This window comes from Notamacropus eugenii, chromosome 2, assembly GCF_028372415.1.
Source record: "Notamacropus eugenii isolate mMacEug1 chromosome 2, mMacEug1.pri_v2, whole genome shotgun sequence".
NCBI classification, from domain to species: Eukaryota; Metazoa; Chordata; class Mammalia; order Diprotodontia; family Macropodidae; genus Notamacropus; species Notamacropus eugenii.
In genome coordinates this window covers 94,919,443-94,944,924 of record NC_092873.1, presented here as the reverse complement: position 1 = coordinate 94,944,924, position 25,482 = coordinate 94,919,443, and the positions used below count along the sequence as shown (strand labels likewise).

At 36.8% G+C, this 25,482-nt stretch overlaps 1 protein-coding gene across 1 annotated transcript in view; it reads right to left on the bottom strand.

Moving 5' to 3' along the window:
* Window positions 1–25,146, bottom strand: part of TBC1D22B (TBC1 domain family member 22B) — a 118,448-nt gene extending 93,302 nt beyond the window's left edge. Inside the window, exons 1-2 of the mRNA XM_072641967.1 lie at window positions 24,916–25,146; window positions 10,908–10,964 (exon numbers count right to left, since the gene is read on the bottom strand). Coding sequence (XP_072498068.1) covers window positions 10,908–10,964; window positions 24,916–24,971 — 113 coding nt within the window. The 5' untranslated portion in view covers window positions 24,972–25,146. The remainder of the gene's footprint in view (window positions 1–10,907; window positions 10,965–24,915) is intronic.
* Window positions 25,147–25,482: the final 336 nt, after the last annotated feature.

Below are 25,482 nucleotides of genomic sequence, written 5' to 3'. Positions count from 1 at the left end.
AACTACACAAATCAGAGGACACAAACCTGGTCAGGAACTTGGAGAGCTCAGACCAGAAGGGCATACCACTAGACCACACCACTTGAAAATTTGCAGGCCCCAAGACTGAGCTATGAAAACAGCAGAAGGACATGAAAGGAGAGAAGACCAGGCCAGTTCCTTCAAAACTGAGCAGAGCCCAACACCAACATAAAATCCAAAATAAAGAAGTAGGCTTGAAGAATAAATAAACAAAAAAAGAACCCAGTCTTAAAGAACTACTGTGGTGACAGGGAAGCTAGTGACATAAACAGACTTGAAAACATCTGTCAGCAAAGTCTCAAAGAAAAATACAGATTGGATAGAAGCCCAACAAAAATTCCTAAAAGAGTTAAAGAAAGAGATTTTTAAAAGCCAAAAAATGGTTAAAAAATCACAAAAGAGGCAGAGGAAAAATGGGAAAAGAAATGACAATTATGCAAGAAAGTTATGAAAAGACAATTAACAGCTTGGAAAGAGAGGTACAAAAATCTTACTGAAGAAAATAACTCCTTAAAAATCAGAATTGGCCAAATGAAAGTTAATGACTCCATAAGACATTAAGAAATAACTTTTTAAAAAGTCAAAAACAAAAAAAAAAAAAAAAAGAAGAAAATATGAAATATCTCATAGGAAAAACAACTGACCTGGAAAACAGATTGAGGAGAATCACTGGACTACTTGGAAGTCAAAAAAAGAAATACCCTATACATCATATTTTTAAAAATTACAAAGGAAAATTGCCCAGATCTCTTAGAACTAGAAGACAAAGTATAACTTGAAACAATCTATCAATCACCTCCTAGAATAAATCCTCCAAATGAAAACTCTTAGGAATATTATAGCCAAAATCAAGAACTCCCAGTTTAAACAGAAAATACCGCAGTCATAAAGAAAGAAGTTAATACAGCTGAACTACATTCAGAATTACTTAAGATTTAGCAGCTACTACTATAAAAAACCCACTGGGTTTGGAATAAGATATTTCAGAAGATAAAGGATCTAGGATTACAACCAAAATTAACATATGCAGCAAAACTGAGTATAATTCTACAGGGGAAAAATAAGGACAGTTAATGAAATAGAGGACTTTCAAATAATCTTTTTGAAAAGACAAAAGCTGAATGGAAAATTTGACAATCTGACACAGAACTTAAAAGATGAGTAAAAAAAGCAAACATGAGAAAGAAATCATAAAGGCCTAAACAAGGTTAAAATGTTTACATTCTTATATAAGGAGATGATCTATGCAACTCCTGAGAACTTCATCATGACCAGGGGTTTTAGAGGGAGTCTAATTGGACAGAAGGCCTGAGTGTGATTCTATTATGTTTGGATGATCTCCCAAGATGAATGGAATGGGGTACAGGGAGAAGAATGGGGAAAATTATCTCCCATGAATGAGACATATAAGGAAGAGTATACAAAGGAGGAAGCAGAGGGGGAGAAGTGAGCACCACTTGATCTTCACTCACATTTGAATTTATTCAAGGAGAAAAGTATATATCTATATCCATACACACACACACACACACACACACACACTATATATATATATATATATATATGTATATATATATATTATTTATACATATACACAAAATATATACATTACATATACATAAAAGCATATACACACACACTCCTATTCAGGTACAGAATCTTACTTGAAACAGAAGGAGGGAAAGATGTTAACATAAAGAGGAAGATAGGTTAAGGGAGGCTGTGGTCAAAAGGAAAACAGACTCTAAAAGACAGGACAGGGTAAAAAAGAGAAGGATAAGCATAAAAAAATATGATGGAGGGAAATACACAATTAGCGATCACAATTGTGAATGTGAATGGGATTAATTCATTCATAGAATGTAAGAGGACAGCAGAATGGATTAGAAATTAGAACGATATAATATAATGTTTACAAGAAATACTCGAAAGAGAAAAGATGCACATAGAATTAAAATAAGGCATTGGAGTAGAATGTGTTGTGTTTCAGCTGAAATAAAAAAGCAAAGGTAGCAATCATGATTTTAAAAGAAAAAAGCAAAAATAGACCTAATTAAGAGTGATAAACAGGGAAACTATATTTTTCTTTTTTTTTTTTCAAGTCTTTTTTTTTTTTTGAAACTATATTTTTCTAAAAAGGTACCATAGACAATGAACTAATATCTAAATTTTTAAAGGAAAGGAAAAGTTATATGAATTGTAGGAGGAAACAGTAAAACTGTAATAGTGGGGTAAAACTTGGTTTAATCCTCTCAGATCCAGATAACTCTAAGTATAAAATTAAAAAAAGAAGATATGGCAAGAAAGAATTTTAGAGAAGTTAAATATGATAGAACTACAGAGAATACTGAATAGGAAAAGAAAGGAATACACCTATTTCAAATGTACATGGCATTTTCAAAAAAAACTGACCAAGTAATAAGACACAAAAGTCTTATAAATGTGAAAAAGCCAGGAAAAATTAAATGCATCTTTCTGCTCTGATCATAATGTAATAGAATTACATTCAATAAACAGGCTTTGAATTATAGATTAAAAATGAATCATAAACTAAATAACTTAATTCTAAAAATAGGTGACTAAAAGAAAAAAATCATATAAACAATGATTTCATTAAAGATGATGACAACAAGACAACAATGAGACTACATACCAAAATTTGTGGGGATGCAACCAAAGCAGTACTTAGGGGAAAATTTACATCCCTAAATGCTTACATCAAAAAAACCAAGGGACAAAATCTTATGTAATGGAGAAAGGCTAGAGAGACTTTTCCAATAACAAAAGTAAGGTATGGCTATCTATTATCATAGCATGGTACTAGAAATTCTAGCTATAGGAATAAGACAAGAAAAAGGGATTACAGGAATAAAAAACAGGCAAAGAGGGAACAAAACTATCATTGTTGAGAAAATATGATATTGTATTTAGAGGACACTAAAAGTTTAACTAAAAATTGAAGCAATTTGAGCCAAATGGTAAAACAGGAAAAAAATTCACATAAATCATTAGTTTTTCTGTACACCACCAACAAAACACAGTAATAAAAGAAAGAATGATAAATTTCACTCAAAACAAGTACAGAATGTGAAAAACATTTGAGACCAACATACACAGAGACTACAGGAATATAACTGCAAAACACTGTTTATAGAAATAGACAGATCTAAATAATCGGAGTACTATCACTTGCTCTTGTGCAGGCCATGACAATGTAATAAAAACAATGACATTAATTTATTAAAGAATGCTAGACCAATAAACAAATACTTCACAGAGCTAGAAAAAGGTCAAGTATCTTAAGAGAAAAAATGAAAAACTGTGAGAAGGAAGGGAGCCTACCAGTACTACAAAACAGTAATCATAAAAACAATTTAGTACTGGCTAAAAAATAGAAAAGCAAATAAGTTGAACAGATTAGGTACACAAACACAGAAGCAAGAAGAGAACACAATGCTTGATAAATCTGAAGTCTCTCAACTTCCAAGGTAAGGTCTACTCTTCCACAAAAACTGGGAAAAATGAAAAGCAATTTGGCAGATATCAGGTATAAATCAACATTTATATCATATACAAAGATAAGCTCCAAACAGAAATATGACTTAGCTATAAAAGATCCTATCATAAGCAAATTAAAGGAGCAGAAAATAATTTTTGTAACTATGGATCTGGTAGGGATTCACAGCAAACAAGAGATACGTATTTGAGAAGAATTCATAGTAAATGACAGAATGGACTAAAGGAAATAAAATGGACAATTGTGATTACATAAAATTTTGCATAAATAAAACAAATGCAGTTAAAATTGGAATGCTTCAAATCACTAATAATTAGAGAACTACAAATTAAAATGTCTCTGAGGTTCAACCTTGCACTTAGCAGACTGCCAAAGATAATTTAAAAGAAAAAGATAACTATTGGAGGGACCATGGAAAGAGGTATTTTAAGGCACTATTCATGGAGATATGAACTGCTTTAACCATTCTGTAAAGAAATTTAGAACTAAGCCTCAAAAGTCATTAAGCTGTCCACTCCTTCTAAGAGAGTAATACAGCTACTATACCTGTATCCCAAAGAGACAGAGAGAGAGGGAAAAAATAATACGTACAAAAATGTTTATAGTAGTCCCATCTGTTGTAGCAAAGACCTGGAAACGATAGGAGTGTCCTTCAATCAGGAAAGGTTGAATAAATTATTGTACATGAATGTGACGGAATATTACTGTGCCATAAGAAATTACCAAATGGATGGTTTCAAGGAAAGCTGGGAAGATTTATATGAACTGATACAGATGAAATATGGAAAACCAAGAGTATTATTTATCCAATAACAAAAACATTATGAAGAAAGTCATCTATGAAAGATCCGAGAAATTTCAGCAATGAAATGACTAATCATGATTCCAGAGCACTCATGATAAACGGTGCTATATACCTCCTGAAGAGAGATCACGGTCTTAAGGTGCAGAATAAGATAGAGGCTTTCAGACATGACCAGTGTGTGGATATGTTTTACTTGATTACGTATATTTGTTATAAGAGGTTTTGTTTTTTTAAAAAAAAAAAAAAAGGAGGGGAATTTAAGGAGGAGGAGACTGACAATGATATTATTAAAAAAGAAGAAAAGTGGGTCAACGAAGCATTTTTTAAAATGTGCTAAAATAGAAGGTAGCTCAGAAGAAAATATGAGCAAGACAACTCTGAAAGTAACAATTTATTATCTACTTCAAAAGTACTAAAAGATTCACAGTTTCATTACGATCCTCGTTATCTGCTCTACTTTTTATATGTAAATGCTCATTCCATTTGTTGGTGTTAAGTTCAGAATTTTTTTTTTTAATGTTTTTAAAACTTTGAATGGATAAAGCAAAAATATGGGAAGCTAATGCAGTTAATGCTTTACAGAGACAGCTTGAGTCCTGAGGAGTATAATATCAAATATAGCCTAATGGGGACAAATGTTATGTTAATTAACTCCAATTTTTGGTGAACATTATCACCTATCTTCATGGAATTGTTTCTAGCCACATTGACAAAATTGGCAAAGCTGTGCAAGGCAAAAAACAAAAAATATACAGAGCAGTTTGTATTTGTTTCTGCATGTGGTTAGGAGCCACTAGAATCTACTGATCTGAAAAATTACATGGTCAGACATGCTTTAGAGATATCACTTTGGCAGCTGTGTTGGAAGGAGAAGGGAGAGACTTAAGGCTGTGACAGAGATCAATTATCCATACATCATCCCCAAAGAAATCTAGGGTGCCTCACCAATCATGAAGAAGGCATTTTCATGTGAAGTTTGAACAGGGACTACTCCATGACAATGGCAAACAGCTGTCAAGAGCCTGTCTTATTGGATGCCTCATTTAATATTGATAAGAGGACTGCTAAACAAAATTACCTCTGTAGTTTCTAATGTTAAGTCATTTTTAGTTGTCTAACTGTGCGATCTCATTTGAGGTATTCTTGGCAAAGCTACTAACTAGAATGGTTGTCATTTCCTTCTCCAGCTCATTTTACACATGGGGAATTAAGACAAACAGGGTTAAGTGACTAGCCCAGGGTCACACAACTAGTAAATGCCTGAAGCCAAATTTGTATTCAGGTCTTCCTGACTCCAGGCACAGCAATCTATCCACTGCATCACCTAGCTACCCATCTATCAGTAAATTTTGTTATGATCTTAACATATATGTATGAGAGACATTGTTGGAAGACAGTCTTAAATAGCGAATTCTGCTCTACAAAATCAAATAAAGAACAAGCCAGCAGGATCTAATACAGGGTTCTCCCTACTTTTCAGTAAATTAAATGAATCTGAAGATGTGGTCCATTGAAGACAATTGATTGCAAAAGACTGTTAAGATACTGGCCCAGTGATCCACACAAGAACTACCAAGTGGATGGGCAACCAATGAGTGTATATCAGTATATTTAAGTTGGACAGGCCCTGCTATGGACAACGGGCAGGAGTCAGAATTAAATATGAAAATAATGGGAAGGGCCTCATTTGGGAAACTACACAGAGCTTTCATTAATACTAAGTGGTTTCCTGCCACTAAGCTCTTTTAGCACCAGCATTTTAATGATACTACATGGTCCCAATTTATGAAACACCACAATCCTAGAAGAATCAAAATGATGGGTCCTTCAAAAGTCAATGGAAAAGTGTCTAGTGGTTTTTAGTCAGCTGCAGCATATCATCAACAATACACATATGCAAGAAGTAGAATAAATGATTACAAAAAGAAGGTGAGCTAGTCATGTATCAAGAGCAGACTCCAATTCACAGCCTGAGTACTGCACTAGTATCCACAAAATATTGTTTCAGATGAAGGGCTCACATGCTTGGGTAGAGTCATGATAGAGAAGATTTATGGAAAAACATCATTCAGGATAAGAAAGCATGGATGGGTTACCCATACTGATGAGATCACAAATGAACTGAAGTAACTGTAAGTTAATACGAAGGGTAGGGGGTCAACTTACTGCAATGATGCTGTTCAAATTACTGACAACCAGTACAAGGAGAAACCTATAAATATCTAAGTTTCCTGCAGCTGACAGGAATGAAACACAGAGCAATGAATGAAAGGCTAAATAAGACACTCAATTTTCTTGGGGAGAAAATATTTTAAATTTATCTTAATGCAGATAATGAAATAAAGTCAACAAATGGTCTTCAGTCCTTGCTTTGAAATACTAATTTGGAATTTTTAAATTTCAAATGGGATTTTTAAATTTTTATCGATCTAGATGCTATGGCAACACAGTGTTAATAGCAAACATCATGAGCATCTAAAAGTTACATTATATGTTTCATTTTAAGAAAGGAGAGCAATTAGCATTAATAATTTTTATTACTTACAGATTGTAAAACTGCTTTTATTTCTATAGCAAGTCTGACTGCAACTTATATAAACTGGTGATAAAAAATGTCATGTTTGCACCACTGTTTTGAGATAATAGTATATGAAACACCTAACAAATTGAAACTGAAGTGTTGAAACAAAAAGAACTTCACAATATATACCTTCATAATTTAGTCAAAATTAGCAAAGTCACGACAGGGAATTAGTGGACCCTAAGCAAGGTTTGAAAACTGTTTCCATGACTTTTAGGAACAGGGGGAAGTGAGCAGAACCAGGGGAACAATTTCTTTGATAACACTGTAAAGACAAACAACTTTGAAAGACTTAAGAACTCTAATCAGTGCAATGACCCACCATGATTCCAGAGGAGGTGATGGATTCAAGATTGTTTCACAGGTAACACACAGGAGGCAATGAAGTTTTTGGTCTCCAGCCTCTAATAGGTTCACTCTTAATCTGGTCAAACAGGCAGACACCACTGGAGGGGTTAATAATCAGCTTTATTCTAGTCTAGTCTTCTCAGAAGGGTTGCTGATAATGGAAGCATTAACTCCTACAGCATTTCCTAATCACTCCTCTCAAAGGGGCCACCAAGAAGGGAGGGGCATCTACCCCTACGTCTTGATTGGGTCAATGGAAACAGGCACAGCTTGTGCACTCCCCTAAATTCCCTCAAGCCTCAGACTGGTTGAGGTAGGTACATGCATTCTTTATGTATTACCCATGATTTCCCCCACTCACTGACCAGTACCCATTTGCTTTATAGCGCAACAGACAAAGAAGGCATCTTGCCAACATTAAGCTCACAGGTTAACTTTAGCAATATTGTCATACTGCACAGGTATGGTAAATATCACATTATGTCACCCCTTATCTTATGGCACAGCCTCAGCAGGACTGCTTGTCACTATGATTCTGGGCATTACTATCTATGATCCTTGAGATTATTCTAGGAGTTATTATCAAACTCTTGGAAACTAGACATCACCATGGTCACAGATCCTGAGAAACTGAACTCTAAAAGGATAACAAAATCCTCCTTACATACAAAGATGCAGACTGAGACATATATTTTTTTGGATGTGGACAATAAAGGAATTTGTTTTGCTTGATTATGCATATTTGTTACAAGGATTTGTTTTTCTTTTTTTTTTCTTTTAAATTGGGGGAAAGGATAGGAGGGAAAGAAAATTAATTGAAATTAATTGAAATTCAATTGTAAACTGAAAAATAAAATAGTCCCCTCAAGTCATGTCTACTAAATATTCTGCACCTACACTGTCACATATGTTGACATGTCACAAAATCATAGCGTCATCATTACAATGGAGGCTTACAAAACACTTTTACATGTTATCTCATTCGAGAGTCAAACAATCTCATGTGGGAAATATACCTACAAAGTAGAAGGCAGAATTTTCTGGCAATAAAAATATGTTCATTTATAAAAAGAAATATTAAAAAGCATAAGAAACATCCCTCATTATGTCCCTTTTATGTAGTGCTAAGTGGCTGCCTGCCTTGAATAACCCGGTCCCAGCTTTGGAGATTACAGACAGGGTGTTGCAAAAATCTTGAGACAATTTTAATTTACTCAAGCTTAAAATTATATCTAATCTTTCGTTTAACTAAGTTATTTGGTTAACAGGAAGGCTTCATATGAGCAGTTCAGTATAGAATAAATGTGATGGACAATATAGAATTACAGTTACTAGCAGACCAAACATAAAATGTAAGTAAGAGATGACAAATGTGGGTTGATAAATGGATAACACAAAATTCAAATACTAACCAAAGAGTAATTATTACAAGATGTTCTGGATTAGAACCATTACACACCAAGAAATGCTGCCTAACAGGTCAATCTGCTACTGGAGAAAACTAAGGAGTAGAATTAATTTAATCTACTAGAAACATCACAAAAAAACAAAAGAAAAAATAAAAATAAGCATGTAGATTGAGTAGCTAGGCTGAAACACCAAGGAAAGCTAGTCATTTAAGCAACAAACAGTTCCAGATGCACTCACTAGATGTTCATCTCACAGAACTGGAGATCAATGTTTTAGCAACAACTCAGAAAGTACTTTCTACATACTTGTTGTATAACTATGAGATAAGGACAGAAGTATTATAAGGAATTTGTAATACACTCATCTGAGATAATCTGTTAATTCAATAGGCATTTATTAAGCACCTACTATATGGCAAATACTATGCTAGGAATTTGAAATATGAAGAAAAAAACCCAAATAATCCTTGCCCTCAAGTAGCTTACATTCTATTGAGGGGGAAACATGTACATGGGAACAGTAAGTGTAAAATAAATATAAAATAATGTGGGGAAAAGGGCAGGCTCTCTGGATAGAAGAGGAGGGAGGGATATATTTGGAAATTAAGGTGATATAAAAACAAAAGATATTCATATATTTTTTAATTTTAAAAATAATGTCAATTTGGCAATTGCATAAAGGATGGATTGGAAAAGGGAGAACTTGAAAGGTCAATTAGGAAGCTACTGTCATAATCTAGTTAACAGGTGAGGCTAGTCTGAGTTAGAGGGATAGCTGGGAATTGAAACGGACTGGATGCAGATGTTGTGCAGTCAGAATGGACAAGACTTTGGCAAATGACTGTATGTGAAGGGTGATGATGAGAGAAAATGGAGGATGAAGCTGAGGTTGAAAAGGCACTTGGTGGCAAATTCAACAAAAACTGGGAAGTCAGGAAGTAAGGAGGATTTAGGAAAAAACAGTGAGCTCAGTTTTGAAGATGCTGAGTTTGAGATATTTACAAAAATCCAGTCTGACAGATCCAACAGGCAATCAAAGATGCAGGACTGGAGTTGTAGGTAGAGGCTGAGTCTGGCTAGAAAGATCTAGGAATCATCTGAAATACAGGTACAGCAATGACAATAAAGAGTTTTATGTAGCATTTTTTCTTCTAAGTAGTTAAAACATTTTTACAGAAGTGATCTAACTATCAAAACACTCCTGTGAGGCAAGGAGAAAAAAGGACTACTAAATCTTAAGTAAGGATCCCTGTGGGCTGTGTACGGATTTCGAAAAACCACATATTAACATTGTCTATGCTCTATTTTATTTTTATTTGTTGTATTCAGTATTTCCTAGTTACACTTTAATCTGGCTCTGACCCAAGGGCTGCATGTTTGACACCTCAGTTACGAAGGACAACGGAGCATTGTTTGTCCAATTTTCAATGCGGAGAAATTGAGAAACAAAAGATTAGCATCTGCCCTTCATTCCTCAGCGGCTGAAGTGGATTAGAATTCAGATCTTTCCTGTCTTTTCACTTATCAAATCACTCATCTTTTCACAAAAAGATTCGTCCTTCACAAAACAGACTCCTAAACTTAGTGACTATGATGAAGTGGAGAGCCCAACAGCATACAGGGGAAACTGAGACTTGAGATTTAACTTAGATTAAGAGAACCTCTAGGGCGCCTGTGTGTCTATGTCCGCCCTTATTCCTCAAGTATCTGGTCATCCTCAATAACAAAGCCAAAAGAAAGGAGAGTTCAAAGTTTGAACACATAAACTTAAAGTTTCTATTTGTTTGGGATTTAACCAGATATTAAGGTCTCTGGTTTTATCTTATTAATGTTTTAGAAGAGAGATAATTTCTCTCTTGTACCGTAACAATTGTAACAGATTTCTATGTCTGTTACAATAGGAAATGAAGACATGCCACCCCTCTGGTCATATCTTCTTTTGTCTGAACTTTCAAGAGATATAAGAAAAAAGATGGAAACTAGATTCAGGAACTCTTCCTAGGAAAGAAGGTTAGTCAGTTCCATATCTACAGTCCTTCCACCAAAAACAAAAACAAATTTAAAAAACTCCAAATCTCAGACAGGAGTTCATCTTTTACTCAAGAAGACAGCTCATCTGACTTAAACTAGGGAAGAAGTAAAACTGAAAAATGTCCAAAGTCATTTCAACAAGGTAAGGAAGACCATGAGAAGTACATATGTGAGAAAAGTAAATAAATGGCTTACTTTTTTGTGAGACGAGGATCCAGTGGAGGATGCTGGGCTCCATATACAGGCTGGATACTGAAATGGAAAAAAAAATAAGAAAAAACAATCATCAATAACCCAACTGATTAGTAGTCTTCAAGCAGATGGTGGAATAAGTCAGAAAATTTCCAAGCTTTCCTTATTTCCTCCACAAACAAGGCAGAATAAATAAACAAGAGTTGGGATGGAGCAGTGGTCCTTCAGGGACAACTGCAAAAGACCACAGGGAAGGAGGTTCTGCCTGAGTGAAATGCAAACATCTTTAAGGCTACCTCTGCTGAAACAACAAACAACAAACAATAAGGCCTGGGGACAGCTGGCAGGAGAGGTAGCCTCAGCCACAGAAATTCTCACCTCACAGACAGTGTAGGGGGTCAGACATCTGAGCTGGGAAAGACTGCAGAACCCTCAGTTTTCCAGGGATGCCAGATCCAGCAGTGAAGCCCAGGTGTGATGCCCAGACACAGTCCAGGCTGCAGCTGAAGGTGAGAAGGAACCAGCACACACCCAGACTAGTGGGGGAACTAAAGATTACAGCCAATGAAGGATTCTCAGGGAGCAAGAGTATTTCCAGCACAGTGTGTGGGTGTGGGTGTGGGTGTGTGTGGGGAAGGGGGCCCTAGATGTGACTTGGAGTGGAAAAGGAGGGCCAAGGTTGGGCCCTGGATAAAGCTCAAAAAATAACAGCAAGAAGAACTTCAGGCCAGAGGTATCATCCCCCAAACCCCAGGACTAGAGGTGTTAACAATAACAAATTGCTAAAAAGAAAAAAATAAAACAAAAATGAGTAAGCAAAAGAGGAAACCACAAAACAAAACAAAAAACCACAGACAGCTACTATGGGGATGGAAAAAAATCTGATTTTCAAAGCAGGATATTGAAGCAAAAAGTAACATCAAATGGTCATGGATCTAAAGAGTTCTTAGAAGAACTTAAAAAGTACTTTAAAAATAAAATAAGATTGAGAGAAAATTAGGAAAAAAATAACAACTCAAGAAAACCAAGAAAATTATGAAAAGAAAGTCAACCAACCAGAAAAAGAGATCCAGAATCTTAAAAGAGAAAATAACTCCTTGAAAACTAGAAATGGGCAAGAGGAAGCAAATGATGCTATAAAATACTGGGGAGGGGGGATAGAAGGGAGGGCAAATGGGAAGAGGGGATAATCAGAAGCAAACACTTTTGAGGAGGGACAGGGTCAAAGAAGAAAACAAAATAAATGGGGAGCAGGATAGGATGGAGGAAAATGTACTTAGCCTTTCAAAACATAAATATTTACATGACTACACATGTATAACCTATACCGAATCCTCTGTCTTCTCAATGAGAGTGGGTGAGAAGGGAAGAAGGGAGAGAATGTGGAACTCAAAGTTTTAAAAAAGAATGTTAAAAATAATTTTTAGATGTAACTGGGAAATAAGACATACAGGCAATGGAGTATAGAAATCTATCTTGCCCTACAAGAAAATGGAGGGGAAGGAGATAAGAGAGGAATGCATATGATAGAAGGAAGAGCAGAATGGGGGAAGGGGTAATCAGAATGCATACCATCTTGGGATGGAGGGAAGGGAAGAAAATTTAGAACTCAAAATTTTGTGGAAGTGAATGTTGAAAACTAAAAATAAACTAATTTTTAAAAAATTAAGAACCCTTCCCCCCCCCAAAAAAGAAAAACAACTGATCTGGAGAACAGATCAAGAAAATATAAGAATTATCAGACTTTCTGAAAGCTACAATTAAAAAAAGGAATCTTGATAGAATATTACAAGAGATAATTAAAGAAAATTGCCCCAAAGTTTTAGAAAAAGAGGGGAAAGTAGAAACAGAAAAAATTCACTGATAACCAACTGAAAAGGATCTCAGGATGAAAACCTTCAGTAATATCATAGCCAAATTTCAAAACCCCTAGGTTAAGGAGAAAATATTATGTGGAACAAGAAAAAAACAATTCAAATACTTGAGAGACACAATTAAAATCACACAAGACCTAGCAGCTGCTACACTAAAAGATCACGGGTCTTAGAACACTATATATTGAAGAAAAAAAGAACTGGAAATATGGCCAAAAATAACTTACCCAGCAAAGTTAAGTATAACCCTGAACAACAACAACAAAAATGGATATTCAGTAAATTGACTGACTTTTAGGGTTTTGTCTCAAAAAGATCAGAACTTAACAGAAAATTTGATATATAAGATCCAGGAGAAAAATAAGTTAAACACCAAAGACCGATTACAAGGGATTCAGTAAGGTCAAACTTTAGTTTTTACATATGGAAATGTAAACCACCTTCTTAAGACTGTCATTAGTAATTGGGTACTTTGAAAAATTGGAGATGAACTGAATATGATGTGGTAGTTCTAAAAAGCAGAACTATGTAGGAAAAGGTAAAAACAGCAATTACCTAATATAAATGAAAAGGAAGAACTGATACGGAGGAATCAGTTGGGGGTGCAGAGCTGGTAGTGCTGGAACCCCAATCTCATCAGATCTGGGTTAAAGAGGGAATAACATACATCCAGAAGGGTATAAAAGTATTCTAAATTTATAAAGAAATAAGAGGATGAGGCAGCAGGATAAGGGGGAGTGGGGTTTAGAAGGGTATGTAGATTAAGAACAAAAGGAAGGGACCCTTAAAAGAGTCGGAAGAAGAAGAAAAAAGAGGGTTGGGAAGAGGATAAGGGAGAGATTCTTAAAAAGGGTGTAGAATAGGGAGGTAGTGGTTAGAAGTAAGCTAGAGGAGAGATAGGGTAAAAAGTGGGGCTGAGAAGGGCAATAATGAGGAAAAATAGGATGGAAATACAGAAACAGTCATGATAACTTTGAATGTGAATGGGATGAATTCACCCACAAAATGGAAATGGATAGCAAAATAGATTAAAAATCAGAATTCAATAATATGCTGCTTACAAGAAACATTCAAAAAATGAGATACACACAGAGTTAAAATAAAGGACTGAAGCAGAATGAATTATGCCTCAGCCAATGCAAAAAGAAAAAAAAATCAGTGGTAGCAATCATGATATCAGATAAAGTCAAAGCTAAAATAGATTTAATTAAAAGAGATAAACAAGGAAACTACATTATGATAAAAAGTTCCATAGATAATGAAACAATATCACTACTAAATTTATATCCACCAAATACCATAGCATCAAAATTTTTTAAAGTTAAATGAATTACAGGTGGAAATAGTATAGTGGGAGACTTTAATCTTCCCTTCTCAGAACTAGACAAATCTAACCAAAAAAGAAGTTAAGAAAGTGAATAGAATTTTAAATAAGCTAAATAGGATATGGAGAGAACTGAATGGAAATAGAAGGGAATACACTTTTTTTCTCAGTGGTACATGATACTTATAAAGACTGACAATATATTAGAGCACAAAAATTTTATTGCTAAAAGCAGAAAAATTAAGCATGTCCTTTACAGAGCATAATGCAATATAAGTATATTTAATAAGGGAACATGTAAACTGAAAATAAAACTAACTGCAGACTAAACAATCTAACCTTAAAGAACGTAAGAGTTAAAGAACAAATAACAGAAATAATCAGTAATTTCATTAAAGAAAATGACAATAATGAAACAACATATCAAAAACTATGGAATACTTCAAAAGCAATAATCAGAGGAAAATTTATACATCTAAGTGCTTATATCAATAAAAAGAGAAAGAGCAGACCAATGAACTAGATATGCAATTTTTAAAAAACTAGAAAAATAACACATTAAAAATCTCCAATTAAACATGAAATTGAAAATCCTAAAATTAAAAGTGAAATTAATACAATTGTAAGAAACTGTAAGAAAACCACTGAATTTATAAATAAAAGTAGGAGTTGGTATTATCAAAAAAAGTCAATAAAATTGAAAAACCATTAACTAATATGACTTTAAAAAAGAGAGAAGAAAATCAAATTACTAGTATCAAAAATGAAAAGGGTAAATATATCACTAAAGAAGATAAAATCAATGCAATTATAAGTAATTATTTTGTTCAATTATATGCTAATATAACAACTTAAGAGACTGGAAGAGTATTTACAAAGATAGAAACTGCCTAGATTAGCAGAAGAGGAAATAGAAAATCTAAATAGACTATGTTAGAAAAAGATATTGAACTGATTATAAATGAGCTTCCTAAGAAAAAAGCACCAGGACCAGATAGATTTAAAAGTGAATTCTATAAAACACTTAACGAACTAAATCCAATATTAAATAAAATATTTGGAATAATAGGCAATGAAAGGATCCTATCAAACTCCTTTTATGAAACAAATATGATACTGACACCTTAACCAGGAAAAGTAAAAACAGAGAAGTAAAATTATAGACCAATTTCATTAATGAATCTGGATGCAAAAATCCTAAATAAAATACTAGCTAAAAGATTACAGCAATATATTACAAAGATTATGCATTATGACCAAGTAGGATTCATATCAGGAATGTAGGGATGGCTTAATATAAGGAAAACTCTTAACATAATTGATTATATCAATAATAAAAGTAACAAAAATCATATGATAACATCAATAGATGCAGAAAAAGCACTTGATAAAGTATAAAACTCATTTCTATTAAAAACACTTGAACATATGAGCATAAATGGACTTTTCCTTAAATTGGTAAGAAGCATTTACCTAAAACCATTAGCAAGCATTATTTGTAATGGGGATAAGTTAGAAGCCTTCGCAGTAAGATCAAGTGTGAAACAAGAATGCCCACTGTCACCAATATTATTCAGTACTGTACTGGAAGTCCTAGCAATAGCAATGAGAAGAAAAAGAAATAGAAGGAATCAAAACAGAAAATGAGGTTAAAAAAAAACTCTCCCTTTTTGCAGACAACATGATGATATACCTGGAAAATCCTAAAGACTCAACTAAAAAGTTAATTGAAATAATTAATAATTTCAGCAAAGCGGCAGGATATAAAGCAAAACCATATAAATCATCAGCAGTCCTATCTATCACCAACAGGATCATGAAGAAGAGATAACTAGAGATACCCCATTTAAAATAATTTTAGACAGTATAAAATACCGTTAGTACACCTACCAAAACAAACCCAGGATCTATATGAACAAAACCATAAAAAACCTTGTACAAAAATAAAATTAAATTTAAATCAATGGAGAAATATTAATTGTCCATGGGTAGGCAGAGCCAACATAAGAATGACAACTTTATCAATTAAGTTATATACTCAATGCCATACCAATTAAATCACCAAAACCTATTTTACAAAGCTAGAAAAACAATAATAACAATATTCATTTGGAAGAGCAAAAGGCGAAGAATATCCAAGGAACTAATGGAAAAAATGTAAAGGAAAGAGGTTTAGCAGTACCAGATCTTAAATTATATTATAAGGCATTATCAAAACTATCTGATATTTGCTAAGAAACATAAAGGGAGATCAGTAGAACAGAGTAGATATACAATCTACAGCAGCAAATGAATATAGTAATCCAGTGTAAAGACTGAAGCTTTTGGGATAAGAATTCATTATTTGCTTAAAAAAAAAACTGTTGGGAAAGCTGGAAAGTGGTCTGGCAGAAATTGGACATTGATCAATATCTTACACCATTTACCAAGATAAGGTCAAAATGGATACATGACCTAGATATGAGGGAGATATTACAAGAAAATTTGAAGAATATGGCACATATTACCTATCAGACTTATGGATAGGTGAACAATTTATGAACAAGCAAGAAATAGAGTGTTGTGAGATATAAAATGAATAATTTTGATTACATTAAATTTAACAGGTTTTGTACAAAGAAAACAAATGCAGCCAAGATTGGAAGGAAAGCAGAAAACTAGGGAGAAAATTTAGACAGTTCCTCAGATAAAAGTCTCATATTTGAAATATATAAAGAACTCTGTTAAATCTATAAGAATGCAAGTCACTCTGTAAATGATAAATGGTCAAAGGATATGAACAGGCACTTTTCTGATAAAGAAATCAAAACTTACAGTCATGAAAAAAATGCTCTAAATCATTATTGATTTGGGAAATGCAAAGTTATGACCTTGAGATATCATTTTACACCTAGTAGACTGGCTAAAATGATAGAAGGGGAAAGTGACAAATGTTGGAGCAGGATGTGGAAAAATTGGGACCTTAATTCACTGTTGGTGATCTGTGAGCTGATGCAACTATTTTGGAGAGAGATTTGGAATTATGCCCAAAGAGTTATTAAACTGACTATGCCCTTTGACTTAGCAATACCACTACTGGGTCTGTTTCCCAAGATAATTAGGGAAAATGGAAAAGAACCTACATGTTCTAAAATATTTATAGCAGCTCTCTTTGTGGTGGCAAAGAACTGGAAATTGTGGGGATGCCCATCAACTGGGGAAGGGCTGAACAAGTTGTGGTATCTGTTCATAATGGAATATTACTTTGCCATAAGAAATGACGAGCTACATGATTTTAGAAAAGCATGGAGAGCCTCCATGAAAAAATGAAGAGTGAAATAAGCAGAACCAAGGAAACATTTTATGCCGTAACAGCAGTGTTGTTTTAAGAACAACTTTGAGCATCAAGTCATTCTATTACAAATACCCAAATTAAATGCAAAGATCCTATGAAAGAAGAAGCTATCTGAATTCAGAAAAAGAACTGACATACATCACACACACACATATATGTATGTATACGTACATTATATATGTGTATATGTATATGTACTTTATACACACACACACATTTGTGACTGATGATAGCCATCTCAAAGTTTAGGAGGGAAAGGAAAAAAAAGAAAGTCACATGATAACTGTTGTATATTTGAAAGGAAAAGCAAGTTGTACATAATGGATCTGCAAATTCAGATGTAATCCTCTGTGTTTCTATCCCACTTGGTTTTATTTTTTAAGCTCAGAATAAAATAAATTAAAAAAAAAAACAAAAAGCCAGATGATTAACCAGTAAAAAAAAAAAAAAGTCATCTGCCTCCAGACAGGCCTGTACTCAAATGATAACAGTCTACCAACATTCTAATTTCTCCACATAAAATTTTCAGTGTATTTCACAAACCTTATAGTCACAATATTCTTCTAGATATGACCAATTTCTCTGTTTGACCAGTCATTGGATGCTGCTCCTAACCCTTGAATTTCTCTTTAATTTCTTTGCTTTAAGCAAATGGGAGTTGGTATGGAAAGGTAAGAAACAAAGAATCATATCATAAGGCAAATCATCAAGTTGGTACATAGAGATGTGGACAGAATGCTGGATCTGGAGTCAGAAAGATGGTGGTTCAAATTTCACTTTAGATATTTACTAGCTGTGTGACCCTGGACAAGTCACTTCACCTCTGTCTGTCTCACTTTTCCTCATCTGTAAAAAGAAAGGATCAAACTCAATGATCTATAAGGTCTCTTTAAGCTCTAAATCTATGATACTAAGAGAAGAATGAGTGGTGGAATGGAAATGAAAGTCATTTCCCTAAATGGAAAAGTATAAAAGGATCCCCCTTACCCTCAAGGATCAGTTAGTGATGGTACTACTTAACACTTTCATTATTGAACCTAAAGAGGAAATACCCAGGATAATCTCTAAATTCCAGAAAACACCAAAGTCTTCTTAATAGTAAAATATAAAGTCAACTGCAGTAAAATGCAAAATTTCATCAAGTTGCTATAAGTATAGGATATACTATGAAAGAATTGAGATACTAAAAATCTAGTCAACACCTAAGGTAATTGTACTACTTGATAATGCTGACAACAGAGGAGAATTCACTGTTACTTGTTTCACTCATTTATTGATAGTTATAGAAACCTGGATCGAAAAAAATGAACAGGCATTTGTTTGGCCAAGACAGGACGTAAAGCAAACGCAGACGCGGAGGAATATAGAAAAGGACACAAGATTAACAGCTGGAAGGGCCATTAGAGATCAACTTGTCCACGCCCTTCATTCAACAGATCAAGAAACATTAAAGAGAAGACAATTATCTTACGAACTGCTTTGTTTCACATGTGTTCATTACAAAACTATAATTCTACCAGATTTTGACAGTAACTCACTGCTTTTCAGATACGTGCTACCTCACTAAGACATTTCTATCCCCAAATGCTTACTGTAATGTACTTAACTAATAGACAAGCTGGAACAATCATACTGAAAGTACCCTCTCAAGGATCACTACTGACCCATCTCCCAAACTCAATGAGTTTTTTTTCTGTCTTCCTCTTCCTTCTGGGTTTCACTGCATTTGACATTGTTCATCAACTTCTCTTTCTAAGACTTTTTCTCCCATGCCTCCTAAAGTTCCATACTTTCTGAACTCTCCTTAACCTCTTTAACCTTTTCATTACTTCGCATAAGCTGCATCCTAAACCTGGAATGACTTGTTCCTCTCCTAGACTTCTTAGAATCCTTACTTTCCTTCAAAGCTCAACTCAAATGCCACCTCCTTCATGACAAGAGATTTTCCTGATCTTCCTGGTTGTTCCCCATCAAAATTACCTTATTTTTATTTTGCATATACAGATGTGGATATTGACATGTGTGTTTTTTCCCCTAACAAAATGTGAGCTCCTGTGGGCAAGGACTGGTTGATTTTTGTCAGTGTAATCCTAGTGTCTAGCTAGCACAGTGCCTGACACAAAGTAGTCTCTTAAATAAAAATTTACTGATTGAGTGATTCATTTTTTTCTTTTTTTTGAGGCAATCAGGGTTAAGTGACTTGCCCAGGGTCACACAGCTAGTAAGTGTCATGTGTCTGAGGCCACATTTGAATTCAGATCCTCCTAACTCCAAGGCTGGTGCTCTATCTACTATGTCACCATCATGTCCTGTGATTCTTCATCTTTCATTGGTTCTCCCTCGTGGCGATCCCCATAAAGTGAATATTCCTAAAGGTTCTGTCCCTGGCTGCTTTCTCTTCCCTCTCTCCATGCTCTCCTTTGACATGGTCATTCACTTCTATGGTTTCAACTATCATCTCTTCTTATACAATTCCCAAACCTTTATTCCAGCCCTCTCCTCTCTTCTGAGCTACAGAGCATATATCCAACTACATATATGTTAGCTCTTCATGGATGTTCCACTAGCATCCCAAATTTAAAGCATTCAAAACTGAACCTGGCTGTCTAGTCACTCATGTTCAAAACTTCTCTTATTCTTGACTCTTTCCCCACCTTCACTCTTACATTCAATCAGTTATAGTACTATCACTACAATATATCTCAAGGCGATTTTCTAATCTCTCTCAGTGCTTCCATCTTCATAGTATAGACCACCTTCACGGTACACCACTACCGACCTGAAAACAACTATATAACCTCCTTACAGGGATTCCTGTCGCCACTCTTTTTCCCCTAGAAACTATCCTTCATTTCAATTCCAAACTTATCTTCTTTATGTACAGACTTGGTCACCATCATTCCTCTGCTCAAAATCCTTCAAGAGCTCCTTGCTGTCTACAGAGTTAAGTTCAGACATCTTTGATTGGCATTCAAAGCCCTCTTCCATCTGGCAGGACCCCACCTTTCAGGTAACCAAAGGGGAATACTTGTCCATATCTGTACGTAGCCTATACCTGTCTACTTCCTGACTTTGCTTCTGTTGTTTCCCTATAACCAGAAATGTCCTTATCAAATAGCTCACAATTGTACAGGTTTTAAGGCTTGAAAAGCACTTCGTATAATTATCCCATCTGATCTGACTTCCTTAAATTCCTACTCATCCTTTAAAGCCACTGCTAGGAGTTGAGAATCACCTCCTTAAATTCCTACTTATTCACTCAAATGCCATCTCTTTCCAGAAAAATTTTATCTCATAAACAGATAATGATTTTTCCTGTCATAAAGCTATTCTCTGCCACTTCTCTGATGCCCTAGACATGCACTATTTCATTCAAGTTAGAGGTGTATGAATATTATATCCTCTAGCACTTAGCACAGTGATGTGCATACAGCAGGCATGTAATAAATGTTTGTTAAATAAATTCCCCTACCAGATTGAAAGTTCCACAAGAGCAGTGGCGTTCTCTAGACTTTGATCTTTTTAACTGAATTGAATCAAATCATACCGTGTCTATATGAGATTCAACTGAAACTATTAGAAAAGTAAATCCAGCCTTTGTTAAGACCTAATCAGCATGATGTATCTAGCAGATCCAGACTCAGAAGTAGTGGAAGTAAAGCTTCCCTAAGGAGTTAATTTAGGTACTGTCTTAAGTCTTCCTGGATCCCAATAAAGCAATTTTTCTTGCTTTATTAACTGATTTATTGCTGAGTAACGGTCATCATTTCTGTGTGAGAAGAAGGAAGGGTAGGAATGAAAATCAGGATGTGACGACTGAGCCTGAGGCTCAGGCTTTCCCCCTATAGTTCTAGATCCCTTCCACGTCTCTTATGGGGTAAATCCATTCCCTGAAACACTGGTGCTGGCAGGAACAGGATCATGAAATGAAAGATCTGCAGATAGAAGCAGCCTTTGTGGTCATTTTGCAGAGAGGAAACTGAGTAAGGAAGCTGGAGGCTGGGGTGATGGCCATGGGGAATAGGGACAGTCACAGAAAAGATGGAAAGAGAATACATTTGTATAGTCAATAGAACCAAGAATTCCCATACTCCTAACCTCAACACTCAAAAAGGGAAGCATTAATTTCTGCCTATAAGAATGCTCCGGGGAACTGTCAGAGCATTAGAGGAATGCAATCCATTGTTGCCACCAGGAATAGGAAAGTTTGATCAGACTAATGGATAGACATAGAATTTCAGCTCTGGAAAGCCAGTTAGTTAGTCAGTATCTACTCAAATACCCTTATTTTATAGACAAAGAGAAGGGAGGCCTAGAGAGGGAACCTATTTGTCCAGTCTCCTGGCTAGATCACCTGATGTGTGATGATGAAGCCTGATGTAGTGCTTTTTCCACCTCACCATGCATTATAATCATACTTCATGTTTAAGTTTTACAAAGCATTTTTTTTTACAATAATTATGCCAAGTAGATACTGTCAGTACCATCAAACGCATTTTACAGATAAGGAAACTAAGGCAGGGAGAGGCTGAGTGGCTTCTCCAAGTTCAGATAGACATGGCTTACAATTCTGTTAATCACCAATTAATATCTAACTACCTATAATTCTCCTGAGCAGAACTTATTTTCCCTGGGGCTCAGATGGGGACTAGACAATTCCTGGTTAGCAGTCCCTCATTCTAGTGTCAGAAACAAAATGGAGAACAAAGTTCAGTTCAGAAATCAAACTCATTCAATAAAAATAAGAAAGTACCATCTTCCTGAGCATCAAACTAAGTCTCAGTGACACATTAGTAAACCAAGGGGTCTTATCAAGAAGGTATAGAAGAAAAAAAATTTTTCATTCTTTAATGATTTTTGTTGGGGGGTGGCTGTATCTGAGGAAATACTTTATTAAATAAGACTTCCATTTTTTGGCACAAAGTTTTCTGGATCTGCTTTCAAAGGAACTAAAAGCAATCAGTCATTGCTTTATTTTCTCCATGTCAGCTTAAAGAATACTAAATTAGTTTTACTTCTAAGTTCTTCAACACATGTATAGCTTTCTCAGTTCTGTTGCACACAACAGAAGTTTTTCTTTAGTGTGAAAGAGGAAAAAGTTCTACGATCAGGAAGTTGTTAAAAATTTGGGTCCAAGTCAAAGCATCATTTAAGATCTTTTGTTATTTCTAAAATATGGTCCCTGGCCCAGAAATAAATCCAGATCTAAATCTGTTTAAGAAAAAGAACAAAGTACTAACAAAAATCACCAATTACCTAACACACCAAACGCATAATGGATCAAGGATTAACGCTAAGTTCCTCTATAACCAGCAGGGGTAAAGACCCAGTTATAAGGTTCACTTGTCCTGAATTTTAAAAGAATATGAAATGGTTTGGTTTGGAGGAAGGCCACAGAGCACAATAAAAAAACTCTCCTATCACCCTTCACTAAAGTATAGGGTTTCAAAAGATTACATCTTCCCCTTAATTGTTTTATAAGACAACATTAGAAATACCTAAAATAGACAGAAGTAGTGGCTGTAGCCCCCATCTTCTACACACACCCCTTTTTCAATTTAGATTCTCCAAAGAATTCCCCAAAGTTACTCATGTCATATTCCCAGGCTTCCAGGGCAGACAATATATAATGATCTCATCATGGAAAACCCCGTGAACAGCTTTTAATAGAGGTGGAGACCCCAATGAATCAGGAAGGAAAATGGAACAGTTGGGGAGGAAATGGCCTGTTAAAACCTCTCAAATATGAATTCAAAATAATATAATTAACATTAAGTTGATTTTGAAGCTGATTTTTACTCTATCCCCCTCTCCACCTTCATGTGGGTCTTAGTAGGGTAATGAATAAAACATAATAACTATATAACTTTCCCTAACCTTCACTTCTTTCATTTTTTTCTCTTAGGAAGTCACAACCATCCCATTTTTTTCTGGGGGTGGGGGAAGAAACAAGCAAAGGAAACCAACGAACAGAAAGAAAAGAGTCAGAAACATTGAAAACGACAATTTATGTGGCACCACTAGAGCTGGCCCTGTCTGCAACTGCCTTCTGTTCACTCAAGAAGCACCAGCTTCTTAAGATATCTCTGAGGAGGTTTTCTATCCTTCTTTCATCCTGCAAACCACATGTAAGGGAATGGATGTGCGGATGCCAAGGCATATTTATGATGCAACAAACATGAAAAAAGCAGTCATGTTAGCTAATTACATGAAGCATTTGGGGAGACTTCTATATACTTGCACAAGGACAGGATCATAGGAGAGTGTCTATGGATGTTAGCTATTAGAAACTTTGAGAGAGATAAAGACAGAGGGAGGGAAGGGGGAGAGAGAGGAAGAAAGAGAAGAAGAGAGAGGGAAAGAGGGAGAAAAAGAGAGGGAGATAGAATACAGAGTGAGGGAGAGAGGGAGAAAGAGATTGGGAGAGAGAAGGAGAGAGGTAGAGGGAGAAAGAGGAGAGAGAAGGGGGGAGAGAGAGAGAGAGACAAAGAGAGACAGAAAGAGACAGAGGGACAGAAAGAGAGAGAGGGAGAGAGAGAGATGGTTGAAGGGAGAGAAGGGAAGAAAGGAGGAAGGGATGGAGGAAAGAAAGAAAGATATTAAGAAAAAGAAAGAAAGAATTAAATGAGATAAATCCTCCAGACAAACGTACACTCTCCACATCCCCTTATAATACTCCTAATGAGGCTGGCTAACAGCCTTCCCCTTCTCTACCCTCTGCCCCAAGCCCAGGCACACACAAGCTGGGTGACCCTGGGAACGTCACCTAACACCTCAGCGTCCCAAGAAACTCTACGACTGCGAAGTCCTAAGAGCAAAGGGAGTTCCCCACAGGTATGAGGTTACGGGTCCACAAAGACAAGGGGCATCAAGGACCCCTCCAGGCTCCCCTTCCCCAACACGGGGGGCCACGAGCAGGGCTGGGGGAAGCAGCACCTGCAGGCACCTAGCGAGCAGATAATTAACAAGTGCTCGTTGGCCGCCGGACAGAAGGGGACGGCCTGCATTTGGGGGGCTCGAGAGGGGCCCGTGCTCGCGCACCCTCCCCGCCGTGCACCCCGAGGCTCGGAAGGAGAGGGCCTCTCTCGATCCGGCCCGGGGAGCCCCCTCCCCTAGTATCTGCTCCGGAGAGCAGCAGCCTGGCAGCAGCAGCGCAGACGGCAACGACGGCGGCCACGCAGCCCGGGCGCTCCTCGGGGCTGTGCCACCCCGGGGAAGTGGCTGCCCGTCTCGGTGCCTCAGGTTCTGCATCCCAGTGGGGGCGGCAGCTCCACGGGGCTGTGGTGTAGACGGACCTCCGGCCGACAGGACGCTGATCCTCAGCACGGCCCCCCCAGCTCCCCGGGGGGTCCTGTACGCACCTCCCAGGCGCCGGCAGCCCCCACTCCCCGCTAGGAGCAGCGCACACACGCGGGGCTGGGGCTCGGGTGGATCCCGGCCCCGGCCGTCCAGGACTCCCTCCCTCGCTAGCTCGCTCACCTCCCCGGCAGCTTAGCGCTCCTCTTCCAAAACTGCTTGCTGTTGTCTCCGGCCATGGCTCGGGCCCGGGGAGCGGGCTGTAGGCGGGGCCGGGGAGGGGGGGGAGCCGGAGAGACGCCCCCAGGACCCCGCCACCCGAGGGCCGCGCAAGGCCGCTTCCCTCCTGCTGCCGCCGCCGCCGCTGCCACAGCCGCCGGTCACCCGCTCCCACCTCCCGGGGGCGCCATGTTGGATGTGGGCGCCCCCCCTCCTCCTCACGACGCCGCGCCGCTGCCATTGGTCGACGGCGGGGGCCGTCGCCACGCAAGCCAATGAGGAGCGTGCGTCGTGTGGGCCGCCGAAGTCGAGAGTTACGTCAGGGGTCGGGCATACTTACAGGTGGGCAGCGGGGGAGGAGTCCTAGAGGATGGAGGGGCGGGACTTAGAAGCGCCAATCACCGGGAAGAGCTGGAGTAGGTAAAGAAACCTACACCTTGGTGAGAGAAAGAAGACACTTTTTTATTGAGTTGGGTCTCTTAGGACTCCGAGTTGACTTTTTTCTTTTCTTTTTCTTGTCCTCTTCTCTCC